Here is a 14,367-nt window from a genome sequence, read left to right on the forward strand (position 1 = left end):
TTCAGCATCTTAGCTGTGGAGGGCAGTGTCACTGGCCCTCATATGTGGGATCCGAACTGGGGCCCTCTGGCATCCCAAGCCAGTTCTTAACCATCGTGCTACTCGGCCAGCCCTCTTTTTCATGCTTTTAATCTATTTATGTCTTTATATGTAAAGTGTATTTTTTTGTGTTTTAGCACATAATTTCACTTTGCTGTTTTATCGAGACTTCACTCTCCACCTTTTAATTATGGTATTTAGACCATTTATATTCAGTATAATTATCATTATGATTGGATTAAATTCTGTCATCTTGCTGTTTGCCTTTTACATGTGCTACAAACCTTTCTACATATAAAGCATATGTCATGTCCTCTACAAATGTTTTAAATGACTCCTAGAATGTATGGTCCTTATTTGTCCTCTAAATCGCCAATCATCTCTCATAGATATAAAAATGAGAAAGAACTAGCCTGCCTTACCCATATATAATATTTACCATTTCCAGAGATTTCCATCCCTTTGTATAGATCTGAGTTTCCATCTTGAAGAACTTCCTTTACCATTTCCCATAGTGCAGGTCCTCTGGCAACAAATCATCTCATCTTTTGTTTGTCTGGAAAAGTCATTGTTTTGCCTTTATTTCTGAAAGACATTTTCTTTACTGGTGTTGAATTTGAGGTGACAATTCTTTTTCTTTTCTAGCACTTTAAAGATGTCTCACTATTATAGTTTCTGATTAGAAGTCTACAGTTATTTTTATCTTTGTATGAGTATGTTTTATTTTCCCCCTCTGTTTTTATGATTTTTTTTTTTCAATCACTGATATTCAGAAATTTAACTATGTTGGGCTTTGGAGGGTTTTCTTTAGGTGGTTGGTGTTCTTTGAGTTCCTGGATCTGTGATATAAAATCACGTGTATTTTTTTCAACTATCAGTCTTCTATTGACTAATTATCTTCACATTTTCTTTTATATCTTAACATTTTGTGCATAGTTATAATAGCTATTTTAATGTCCTCTGTGAGTTCCGTTTTTTCTAAGTGAGATTCTATTGACTGATTCCCACCCCCTCCCCCATCGTAGTCACCTTTTCCTTCTTTGTATATCTAGTGCTTTTTGTTTGAATGCTGGATAATTTGAATTTGACTTTGTTGAGACCTGAGTATTCTTTAAAAACATGTTGGCCTTTGGGCTTTGTTTCAGCTAGTAGTTACATTACTTGCAGATCAGTTTGAGTTTCTGAAGCTCATTTTTAGGTTTTGAAGGGTGGGTCTGCAGTAACCTGTAGTGAGGTTTGCCTTTTCTGGTGTCTCCAATTCAACAATGTCTCTCCACTTCAGCTGGTGGGAACTAAAGAATTCCCAGCCCTGTGTGAGCTCTGGGAATTGTTTGGTTTAGAGCTACCCGGAAGTCGTTCTTGCCCAGCCATATGGAGTTTTACCTTAGGCATGCGTACATTCAAAGACTCAAGGGGACGCCTGTGCACGTTTCTCGAGTGCTTCCTATTCCTAGCTCCCTTTTATCTAGTACACTGTCCTGCAAATTCTAGCTGTCTTGGCCTACTTGAAATCCAATCTGTGTCTCCTCAACTAAGCAGGACAGCTGGGACCTTTTTGAATTTTTCCTCCTTGCAGTGTAGTCCAGAAATTGCCTCCAAGCAGAAATTGGGTCATTGTATGGCTTACTTTTTCTTCTCTCAGGTATCACAGTCCTGTGCAACCTGTTGTTTCATGTCTGAAAACAATGGTTTCATTTATCAGTTTGATAGTAGTTTACAGCAGAAAGGTAGGTGTTATTCTTTCATAGCCAGCAGCGGAAAACATGAGCTTTTGCTTAACTGAAAATTCTTAGTGGACCGTGACTGCTCAGAACCTTTTCAAACTATTCTTGTATTTTTTTGAGTTATACGAACAATTGGATTTTTTAAACCTTTGAAGAATGCTAAATTCTCTCTACTGCTTTCTATTTCTCCTTGCAAAACAATAAGTTTCTTATGTGAACTCATCTTTCTTAAATACCTTGCTTTAAGCAGCAAGGAACAATCAAGACAAATGAACATTCTGTCTCTTTCCAACAGTTTTTTCTTTAAGTAGGTACGTAGTCTGCCTTAAAAGTCATCCGATGAGGCAGGTGTACAGAACATACAGCTGGTGCATAATGTGAATCTTCATCTTTCCAACTTGCGACATTCGTTTTCTCGTTACCAAACCTTGCCAAGTCAGGCTTTCATGATGGCAGCTCTCTTCTTCCAAGCACCACTGTGTATACTATTATACCGTTCTAAGTAGACTGAAACATGTCATGATGCAAACAGGAGATATGTCCATCCCGGGTGGAGTTTCAGGGTCGTGTGGTATTTCTTCTCTATGACATCATTCAGATACCCAGATACTTCCATTTGTCACCCTTAGGGACTCACGGTTAGCTCCTGCAAGTAGAAGGAGGAGTGGGCAGGAGCACTTGTGGGAAGTTATATAGCCCAAGCGTAGAGTGGCACATCTCACCTTTTCTTATGTTCCATTGGCTAGAACTCACAGGACGATTATAAGGGAGATTGTAACTCAAATGTAAGGGAGATTTGGAAATGCACTTAAGCTGTGTGCCAAGGAAGAAGAAGAAAATGGACTTAGGTGGACAAAAAGCAGAGAGATTTAAGTTTATACGGATTCTTTTTCTTTTGATTCTTCCTGCCTTAGTCTACTTTGGAGTGCAAATTCTCAGTGCAAGAACCACGCTATACCTAAATTTTCTTATCTTTGAAGTAATTCTTCCTCCTTCATCTTCCATCCTTTATCTTTTTTCTCCCTTTACCCTCTCTTTCTCCTCTCCCTTCCTTCCACAAATATTAAATCTTTCAAGTACTTTGCTAGACTCTGGGCTTATATCAGTGAGCAAGATAGAGTCTCTGTTACCATAGCAACAGTAATTCTTATGTTTTCTATTACTTAATATTTTACCTAGTATCACATGCAGTAATGTTACCTGGCGACTTTGAAAATGAAACTGTGCTGTTCAGAATTGTTGGAAGTAACCAGAAAATAATGTTTGTGGAAAACTTATAGGAAAAAAAACAAACATGAAACTGTTCCCATTCATCACTGATTGCTTGCAGAAATAAAATATTCCATAATCTTTGCCAAACAGAAAGAACAATATTTACTTCAACAATCTCCCCTCCCCCAAATCCCACCAAAACCAAAAAAAAAAATGCATTAACTGAAGGACATCTAATTTCCTAAGTCTGTTTTTAATTTTGCTGTATACATGTTTACACTAACTCGTCATTGATTTTTTTTTTCATTGCTGTTATTTTACTGTACACAGTGTTCCAGATTACTCTTCTGGAAACTGCTAATGTGGTTGCTGGCTTGGTTTTGTCCCATTTCTTAATTAGATGAAACAACACACTACTTATAATTTAGCTGCATTCATAAACGGGAGGAATGACAGTATTCTTATAGGAAAATCACGGACAGCAAACCCAGGTGAGATGGTAGAATGGCATCACATTTCTTTTCTGAAATTGGTATTGCAATTCTTGTCTGAACCTAAGGAAAATAAATATACTTATTTTTTCATTCATTTATTCATTTAATACATGAACATTTATTCAGTCCCCACTCTGTGGTTGGCATCTATATAAATTGCTTGAAATATAGAAATTAGATGTCATCCTTATTCTTGAATAGATCATGGTCTAGTAGGTGAGACAGACAAATGAGCAGATACCTGGCGTCATGTACAAACCCCGATTTCGTTGTATGCAGGGAGCTTTGAGGGCACAGAGAAAAGGCTCCAAATTCACTCCTGTGGGAGCTGGATCAAGGACCTGCAAGACAGGCCCAAAAAGTGTTTTGAAGGACGGGTAGGAGTTGACCAAGGAAAGAGGAGTGCTGAAGGCTATTTGGGGCTCAGGGGGCTAGCGTGAGAAAGAGGTGTGGCTCAGCCTGGTTGGGTGTGGCTGGAGCTTAGGAGTGGAGTAGACTGGGAGAAGCGCTGAGAAATCGAGTGGTGTTGACTACCAAGTACTTCACATGTGTTATGTTGTTTAATTGTCTTCAATTAATAGACTTTATTTTTTTAGAGCCATTTTAAGCTCACAGAATAATTGAGTGGTAAGTGCAGACAGTTCCCATGTATGTCCTGCCCCCACCCCCCCAACCTCCCCCCACTATGAACGTCCCACCAGAGGGGCATGTTAATTACAATGGATGGGCCTACACTGACACTCAGAGTCCACAGCTTATATTAGGGTCACCCTTGGTGTCGTACATTCTTTGGGTTTTGACTAACGTGCAGTGACAAGTACCCACCATTGTAATATTGTGCTGAATAGTTTCACTGCCTTGAACATCCTTTGTGCTCTGCTTCTCATTCCTGCCTAACCCCTGGCAGCCATTAGTGTTTTTATTGTTTCCATAGTTTTGCCTTTTCCAGAATGTCATGTAGTTGGAACCCTCAATAGCCTTCTCATTAGGTATTAATCACTTTCACTTAGTAATAGGCATTTAAGGTCCCTCCATGTCTTTTCATGGCTGGATAGCGCATTTCTTTCTAGCACTGAATAATGTTCTATTGTGTGGCTATTCCTCAGTTTATCCACTTGCTTACTGGATAAATAAAGGGCATCTTCATGGCTTCCAAGTTTGGGTGATTATGACTAGAGCTGCTATGAACGTCTGTGCAGGTTTTTGTGGGGACATGCTTTCAGCTCCTTCGAGTAACTACCAAAGAGAGCCATTACTGGATCACATGGTAAGAGAACGGATGGTTTTGTAAGAAACTGCCAAGCTGTCTTCCAAAGTGGCTGCCCCATCACACGATGAGTGAACATCCCTGTGGCTGCACGTGCTTGTCGGAACTTGGTGTTGTCTGCGCCTTGCTTTTGGCCGTTCTAATAGCTGTGTGATGGTGTCTCACCATTGTTCTAATGTGCAATTCCCTGATGACATATGACATGGAGCACCTTTTCATGTCCCTACTTGCTATCTGTATATCTTCTCTGGTGAGGTGTCTGCTCAACTCTTTCACCCATTTTTTAAAAATCAGGTTGTCTGTTTTCTCCTGCTGGAAGCACGAAGGGATTTTTCTTAGATAATCACTGTGAGAACCTGGTTGAGCTTCTTGGAAGCACAACTAACAAAAGTGTGGGTACCTCCTGTAACTGGGTCCCTCTGGCGTTTTCAACTCTCACACTGTCCATGCTGAACTCCCAGCAGTTCATCAGTTGCAGGTTTTCCTGTCCAGGCAGTTCCCCATGGAGTTTCCTGCTTCTGGGCTGTGATTCTCTGTATATATCTGTCTGTTTCTCTGGGGTGGGTGGGGGGGAATGGTTTGTGACCCCACTTCTTTGATGAATCTAAGAAGGGTTACTGATTTTTCAGTGTGTTCCCATTTTTGCTTGTTAGGACACAGTGGCAACTTCCAAGCTCCTTACCAGCTGGACCAGAAACTGGAAGTGCTCCTACTGAATTTTAAAACATAGGTTTGTTATTGTCCTCACGTGACTGATGAGTTCAAGTGAACATATAACTTGCTCTTCCAATGGAAAGTCTTTCGAGAGTTAAAGGGGGTGCTTTTAATAATTTTTCCAGGCATCAGATGTAAGCTGTGATGTACGGTTACCCCACTGATGGGGTTATACCTGATGAAGACACTGACATCTCAGAGCCAATTGAAGGGCACGGGTGGAATTGGAAGCCACACAGCCCGATCCTTGGGCTGCGCTGCGCCTCTCTGTATGCTATAGAAGAATTAGGTTTTTGATGTGCCTTGTGTGTCTTTTCAAAGTCTTCACCAGAGCTCATCAGCACTCATCATTGTGGCTGTTTTTAACCGAAGAGAAACATAATTGAAACACAATATCACACAGTATTTAGTAGTTTGTAGTTTATTATTTTTAGTTTTCTTTTAGTTGGAGGGCAAGCATTTTATTCAGTTACTCCTTTCTTATTACTGTACATAACCTTCTAAATCTGGACGTTGTTCTCCTTCCCAGAATGCTGGACTTGAAAGAGACATCTAGTTAAGCTTTTAGTTCTATCGAGACACAGGCCCAGATGATACAAGGAACTTGCCAAATACCACAGCTAATCATTTGGAGAATCTCGCTAAGCATTGGGAGGCAGAAAAAAGCGATTAAGAATGGAATTAGGCTGCCTAGATTTCACGCTCTGCCTGCTGTGGGCCTTCACACCAGCATTTTTTTCCTCTCCAACTCTCCCTTTCTTCATCTGTGTAATTGAGAAAATAACGGTACCTATCTCGTAGAGCTGTTTCACGTCTTGGGTGAAGCGAGCTCATTATCAGGGCTCCATAAATGGTCTCTATTATTATTTTACCTGAGAGTTCAGATTCCCAGTGAAGTGCTTTTAAAACATAGTGCCTTTGGAGACTTTTTGGGCCAGGGCTTTTTGAGATCTGTCGGGTGTAGGTCTGGCGTCTGCCAGCAGGAGTTCACTGATGATTTTAAGCTGCCTATTTGTGTAACTAAATGTGAAACAGAAAATGGTCTCCTTTGCCACTTCCGGCACGCGGCTAAGCAAAAACTCCTATGCCTTCTCGGCTAAGCAAAGACTCCTATGCCTTCTCAGAAATAAGGGAGTGGCAAAGAAAATACTTTTAAAATTCAACTTTTATTTTTATTAGTTATGCATATACATAGCTTTAAGAAAAATCAGTCCCCAAAGCTTTTAATAAAAACTATCAGTCCCTTGCTTCCTCATCTTGACTCTTGATGACTGATTTTTAGAGGCTACCACTTTGAACACTTTCATCCTTTTTAAAAAAATGTACCTCCATATTTCTATGTAACATTTTATACTAGTATTTTTTTATTTTTATTTTTATTTTTATTTTTATTTTTAGGTATTCTCTTTTGACTTTCTACTGTGGAGAAGATTTAGCTGTCTTATGTCCCTCTCCTATACCCACATATACGTATACACATATGAGTATATACTTACCCTCCCCATTCTGCTAGTATAATTATACCATCGTATTTTGCTAAATGAATATCTATGATATGAAAATGTTATTCGCAGCTGTGCTGTGTGGTAGATTATGTTACATTGCCATGATGCTGTCTTCCTTGAGGTTGGTAGTTGTCTCTCTTTTTGTTTGTTTGCATGGTTTTCTATATATTTATCATTCTTGCATTACCATTCTCACCTACAGAAGTCTAAAATCTCTTACTACTGTAAAAAAATATCAGGTATTAGGTATTCTATCACTTTCATTTTTTTTTTCTTGGTAGGAGAAAACATTTCTTCAGGAATCTGTGTCCTCTCATTCTCATAGGTATCAATTGCGTTCCTGCAAATTCCCTCCTTTTCTTCATTATATTGGATTTCCTTCTTCCTGGAACTCCTGTCTTCTTTGTTAGTTTGCCCCCATGTTTGGAGGAACACATCCTTTAATAGCCTCCTCCCAAAAAAGGAGAAGGGGAACTAAAATATTTTGAGCTTTTTCAGGTTTGAGAAGTTTTTTGTTTTTTTTTCCACTGTCACATTTACCCATAGTTTAGAATTCTAGGTTAGAAATTATTTTTCCCTCAGATTTTTGAAATTATTGCTGTATTGGTTTTTAGTTTTCAATTTGCTGCTGGGAAGGCTGATGCTATAGTGATTTCCAAGCTTTTATGACTTTCTTTTTTTAACTTCTCTGGGAGCTTTTTAGGATATTTTATTTGTTCCCAGTATTTTGAAATCATATGTCATGTGTGTGTTTTTCATATTGTGTTGGGTACTTGATGAGTTCCTTTAACCCATAAATTTATCTTTCACTTCTAGGACATTTGCTTGAAAAGTATGCCCCCACCGCCAACTCTTTCTGTTTGATCTTCAATCTCTTTCTGGAATGTCAGTTTTTCAGATGTTGGATCTTTTGCATCTTTCCTCTAGTTTTAGAAAAGTTTTTTTAAAAAGATTTTTATTGGGGAATTGGGGGATGGGAACAGTGCTGGGGAATTGGGGGAAGGGGAACAGACAAGTTGCTGTCCTTTTGTTCTTTAGTCTAGTTGTGGAGGACGTTGCTTCACTGGCCCAAGTTGGCACCATCATTGAGTTCTTCCCGGGCGAGGCAGATCAGTCGCTGGCTTCTAAATGGCCGCTCACTGCGGCTGCTGGCCGCTCACGCTGGCTGCTGGCTACACACAGTAGCCCATGGCAACCCACTGCCACAGGGGCTGCAGCCTAGCCATCGCCGGCGACTCACGGCAGCCCAGCTCCAGGTTGAGCTGTTGTTCAGCATCTTAGCTGTGGAGGGCAGTGTCACTGGCCCTCATATGTGGGATCCGAACCGGGGCCCTCTGGCGTTCCAAGTCAGCTCTTAACCAACGCGCCACTCGGCCGGCCCTAGTTTTAAAAAAAGTTTTTCCTTTCCTATTGTTTAATTCTATTTCTTTTATTTTCTGGAAGGGTTTTTAACTTTGTATTCTAACCATTCTACTAACATTTTTATTTCCACTCTTGTTTTTAACTATTAAGAATTCTTTTTGTTTGTTTGAATAGTTTTTGTTTTTGTTATTTTGATGACATTCTATTTTTGTTCCATGAATGCAATGACCTCTCACTTTCTCTTTGAGGATGTTCATAAAAATAATAAAGTTTTCTTCTGTATTTTGCATTATCTTTGTTTTTTCCAACCTCTGTTTTATATTGTTTATTGGTTTTGCTCTCATATTAGAGAATCTCCTTGGCTGTCCATTCATATTTAAAAGGGACCTGCTATCAGGTGATTAGAAGCTCTTCGTGGGTGTGCTTGGTGTACTGAGTGGTAAGCTTCACAGTAGGACGATTGATTGGCTGCTTTGATTGGGGTTCCTCCGAATGTCAGTGTGTCCCTCTTGACATGGTTAATTTCCCCCATCACTGTTCCCACCTCTTGCTTGGGTGCTTAAAGCCTGCCAGCCAGCTCTCTCTAGCAGTCAAATTAGGGAATTAGACTGGGTTGGGGTGGTCCTGCGGTTCAGTATATAGAGTTTTACTTAATCACCCTCTTTTAATATTTGACCCCCCAGAGCTGGGCTGGGTGCATATGAATTAAAAGTTTTCTCTAGTTTAATCTTTCCAGAGAATAAGCCTGTGCTCTCCTGCTCGGATGGACCAGGGCTTCTAGCTATGCTGTCCATGGAAATCCAACTGCTTTCATCCATGCTTCTGTTTTCAGCCTCAGCTGCCACCACCACTCTCCATTATGTTCAGAGCTATTGGTTCCCTAGGTCTTGAACCTTCCTGAGATGCTCTGATGGAAACTACCCAGCCTCTGGGTTCTCTTGTTGGTTTTCGTGGATGTAATTGTCCTGTCCTCTGGTCTAAGTTAGTGATCAGCCATGCTGCTGGGTTTCAAGCTTTTTCTGTGTTTCTTTCTCATTTCCTTTGACTTTCTTGGTTTAAGCCTTATTATTATTATTATTATTATTATTATTATTATTATTATTATTAATTCTTTTACTGTGAGAAGCAGTATATTGGTTAAAAGCATGGACTCTGGAACCAGACTGCTCGGACCCACCCTGCTGTATGACCTTGGGAAAGTTATTTAATCTCTTTCTGCCTTAGTTCCCTCATTAAAAAAAGAAATAGTAGTTGGACTACTTTTAAGGATGAAATGATTTAAGACATGGAAATCACTTAAAACCATACTTGGGTTAATAAATATTAGCCATTTTTATTTTAGAATGGTTTCAGGTACAAGATAAAGGCTTGTGTTCCGTTAGCCATGTTTAATTGGAAGTCCAAAGAAATGCACTTAAAAATATGGATCACTGGGTAAACATTGTCCATTTTATCCAATGATGGAAGCAAGGGGCAAATGCAATGTATCTGATATACTACATAAAATGTCTAGGTTTTTACATTACTCTATAACTGAAAGACACCATGTGATCGACTTTTATTTCACAGAAGAGGCAAACTGAGACCCAGAGAGTTAACTGGTTAAGTGACTTGCCATGAGACTAGAGTCCAAGCCTCAGAATTCCTAGTTCAGTCTTTTTTTCTATTAAGTCACATTTCGTTTTCTAAGGAGCATGAATGCTGTGAGAGCGGCAGGTTTGTTTGGTTATGATGCTATCCGATACCTAATTTGCTTCTTAGTTTTCACCTCAGCGCTCAGAGCTGAATCATTAATAAGCCTTGCTTTGTAACACTCTCTAATCATTGGTCCAGGTGTAGCCCATTTGTTTATGTTTTTAAATAACATAATACATAAAAAATTTAAAGCATCTGTGTCATGTGCAATACCTGGGAGGAACATTTAAATGTATAATTTCCATGTATGCATGGTACAAAAATAAACTCATTCATTTTAGAGTATTTGGGCGATACTGCTGTTTATTTTTTCTCCCTTGAATCGAAAGTTATCTCATGGATGGATAATTTTGCAACTCTGTGCCATATCCCATTGGAATTCACCAGAGTGGGGTTAGCAGAGGGTTAGAAAACGAAGGAAGAGAGAGAGGAACAGGAAAAGGACCAGGAGCATGGCTACTTTGCATTTACACATCTCTAAACTTTGTCCGCTGTCTTCACATTGTGCAGTGTTGGGTTTGTTTGTGATGCAGGTCTAAGAACCATTGGCGTCATCACCAAGCTGGACCTTATGGATGAAGGCACGGACGCCAGGGACGTCCTAGAGAACAGACTGCTGCCTCTCCGCAGGGGTAACGTACTGTGTCCTGTACGGGACTTTGATGACGTGGCAGAGAAACCACTGGGAGACCAATGGGAGGTTTGCGTTTCATGCTGCCCACAGCTGTGAGGAATGGGCTTATGACCAGCTTTTTATGGAATGACGCAATATTCCCGAATTATGTATTAAAAATGATGCAATGGGAAAACCATTCATTAAAAGGACAGGAATGAGAACACAGGAAGAGGAAGGGGTTTGCAGGGAGGGTATACATATTTGTCATGACGTGCATAAATATATACTGCCCTAAGTCTGACTGACTTGCCCGCTCTATGACCAAACTGCTAAGAAACGTACCCTATTAAAATGCACAGAGCTTTTAAGGGCCAGTACATGATTGTGTCAGTGCTAAAAAATTGTCAGTAGGCAAATCAGCCAGCCTTTGTTAAATACTGATGCCTCAGATTGAGTTGTGTAAAGAGACCCATGCCTTAGCCCTCAAAAATAATTTTGCCTTTCTGATTCAGCCTCTTGGAGGGCCTTGGAATCTCCCCAGAATAAGCAGTGATCATGTCCCAAACTCCACTGGTGTGTGTTTTGTTTCAGGTTACATAGGGGTGGTCAACAGGAGCCAGAAGGACATAGATGGGAAGAAGGACATTAAGGCTGCCATGTTGGCAGAAAGGAAGTTCTTTCTCTCACATCCGGCTTACAGACATATTGCTGATCGGATGGGGACCCCACACCTGCAGAGGGCCCTTAATCAGGTAAAAAATGGTTGCTTTTCAAGCAACAAGAACAATTATGAAATGTGCGACTATTGGAATTCATATTTCTTATTTTGATATTCACTTTTCCCCAAAATAAGACATTCAGCTTAAATGATACGAATTTAAAAAAAGAATATAAATATTTTGACCCACAGTTGCTATTCTCAGTGAATAGAGTCCACCGTAATATTATTGAAAGAACAGTGCTCAAAGCAGAAATGCATCCTGATTTAGGAACAGTGAACTGGGGTACACACTTTCGCACACACTTTTATATGCGCCTTGTTGAAGGCATGAGCCTGCGCCGCCGCAGATGGACTGAGGCCAGAGGAAGCAGCTGCCTGAGCTGCATAATGGAGAGGAAGTTAACAGCTGACAGGTACCTCTGAGCCCCACCAGGGTGGAGAGTGGGGCCACGTGGTCCTAAGAGCATCAGGCAGCTCCCATATCTCTCCACTTCCTTCATTTCTTGCACATCCTAATGTAAGTTTTCTTTAGACGAGATGGGTGATGTGACAAATCCATGCATGCTAAGGTATTATCGGGCATCCTTGTGAGTACCACTAGACGTGTTTTAATGGGGTATACCAGATGGCCCCCGTGAGCGCCTCTAATTGAAGGTACGTTGAGCATCACCTAGAGCAGTGGAGGAGAGTGTTAGCACTTCCTCTCACCTCCCTACCTCCACAGTGAGTCTCAAATAATCTCTGACATTTTGAGTGATTAAAAAGACATTGAAGGCCGATTCTTGTCTAGAGAGTTAGTCTTCAATCTGTTAGACGTGGGTATGGTTTTGTTTTCTCTTATTTAGCAACTCACCAACCACATTCGAGATACCCTGCCAAACTTCAGGAACAAACTCCAGGGACAGTTGCTCTCCATAGAACATGAAGTGGACGCCTACAAGAACTTCAAGCCAGAAGACCCCACCAGGAAGACCAAAGCACTGCTACAGTGAGTGCCCCTGCCACCCTCCCCACCCCCGCTCCGTTCTTTACACTCATTTCTTCCTTTTGCTTTTTTTTTTTTTAGCTGAGCCATCCTGCCACCTGTTGGCAGCTCAGTTTGGGCCAGACATCGAACCGCTGTTGCTCAGAGCTCGCACTCTTGAGCGAGTTCTTAACTAACTGAGCCACTCGGCCGGCCCTCTTCCCTTTGCTTTTGCCATAGTCTGTCTGTCATGTTGATTTCTAGGTTTAATAGAAGAGGCAAGTAAAAGTATGTGAGGCTTTGTGTGTTATTATACAATGAGCCTCGAATCTTGATGGTTTTTTGAAAAATAATTGTTGATCTTATTCTGTTATTACAAATTTAACCAATTGCCCATCCATGCCCACTTTCGCTGTGTTTTTATAAATGTATTCACTAAGATGGTACAACCCATAGCGATAACTCAGTCGGGGTCCTGCCCTCAGAATGTAGCAGCGGGCAGAGCTCCTGTTGAAAACGTCATCTGTATTGTACGACTGCTTCTATTGATGTCACTTGGACTAAGTGTCTTCATATTTCTGTCCCTTTATGGAATGCCTGTGTGCATGTCGCAGTGGAATGAGAACCAAGGATGCAATAGAGAAGTCGAGACAATAGGGCAATTCCTTTTTTTTTTTCCTTTTTGGTACTGATTTTAATTTAGCGTTTTGAAAACGTAAACATGAAAGCCACCAAGTATTTCTTTACTCCTTCCTGATCTTCTCATCTTATCTGTGGGTTACTAGACCTACCCCTGAGGGGTCTTGGAGTAGGAGAGCAGAGTTATTACAGAATTACCGGCCCCTTCTGTCTTTTACTCTTATTTCTTCCCTCAGCCCCTCCCAGCCCCATCTGCCCTTTAATCCCTAGGCTGTAACTTGCTTCAGTTCCCTCTCAACCAGGGCACCCCCCCTCCCCCCACCGACCCACCCAGCTTGAATTCCAGGACACCTGAAGTCCATCTCCAAAGATGATGCTTGCCACTTCTTAAGGCCTCTTTCTCCCTCTGCAGTTTGCAATCAAAATACCCTAACTTTGTGTTTAAAATGCACAATATAATTCCTTTCTTTGTGGGGAGATGTTTAAGTGCTTAAGTTATTTACGTTACACTTAAAATGCATCATCTTATCCCACTTAAAAAAATTATAAAGTCACACAGAGGAAATAATTTTTTCTTGGACTCAACTCTTTTCCTCATTTATCTTTTCTTTGTGTTCTTGGCTTTGGTTAAGCCCCTATGAAAAGTCTTCCAGTTACAGAGAAAGGAAAGCTATTTCTGTGTAGGCCCCAGGTCATCATCTTAACATCCAACTGAAAGTATTTTCCTTGGAAAGTTGGGGGTCTTGTTTCTGTGACTCAATTGAACTTAGATTATAGGATTTTCCATAGCTAGATTCTTCCCTTGCAGATGGCTGAGTCAGCACCTGCCTCCCTCCCACCCTCTCTTCACTCCCCTTCCTTCGCTCCCCCCTCCTTCCTTCCTTCCTTTTTTCCTTCCTTCCTTCCTTCCTTCCTTCCTTCCTTCCTTCCTTCCTTCCTTCCTTTTTTACTCCCTTCCTTCTTTCCTCCTTCCCTCCCTCCCTTTTTTCTTCCTCCCTTTCTGCCTGCCTTCCTCTCATCTCTGTGTATTCTACCTGGTGTCTGGCTCTGTGCTATCTACCAGGAATTCACCAATAAATAAGATTTTTGGCCTCAAGAAGAGGCCACTGTACAGCAGAGGGAACAGACTTATAAGAAACTAGTCCAATAAATGTGGTGTCTCTGGTAAGTATAAAATGTTAAGGGAGCCCAGATGAGGAAGCAGAAGCAGCCACATTGAGGAAGGGTGTGCGCTCACAGAGAAAGTGGTACTTGAATGAGACCCGCAAATATGGAAGGACTTTGGCGGGTGGGAGGCGGGCAAGAGAGCAGCGTGAACTGTGGTGCAGCTTGTTCTGTGGCTCAGGGGGCTGCAGGTAGGGCCGGGGAGAGGAGTGGCTGCAGGTAAGTTTCCTACGGTTTCCCAGTATGTCATA

General features: G+C 41.1%; 1 protein-coding gene across 7 annotated transcripts in view; it reads left to right on the forward strand.

Moving 5' to 3' along the window:
* Positions 1–14,367, forward strand: part of DNM3 (dynamin 3) — a 425,435-nt gene that overhangs the window by 123,566 nt on the left and 287,502 nt on the right. For all 7 annotated transcript variants that reach the window (XM_019647999.1, XM_019648023.1, XM_019648033.1 and 4 more), the window contains exons 5-7: positions 10,546–10,644; positions 11,220–11,380; positions 12,195–12,337. In XM_019647999.1, coding sequence (XP_019503544.1) covers positions 10,546–10,644; positions 11,220–11,380; positions 12,195–12,337 — 403 coding nt within the window. The remainder of the gene's footprint in view (positions 1–10,545; positions 10,645–11,219; positions 11,381–12,194; positions 12,338–14,367) is intronic.

This window comes from Hipposideros armiger, unplaced genomic scaffold (assembly GCF_001890085.2).
Source record: "Hipposideros armiger isolate ML-2016 unplaced genomic scaffold, ASM189008v1 scaffold_6, whole genome shotgun sequence".
Taxonomy (NCBI): Eukaryota; Metazoa; Chordata; class Mammalia; order Chiroptera; family Hipposideridae; genus Hipposideros; species Hipposideros armiger.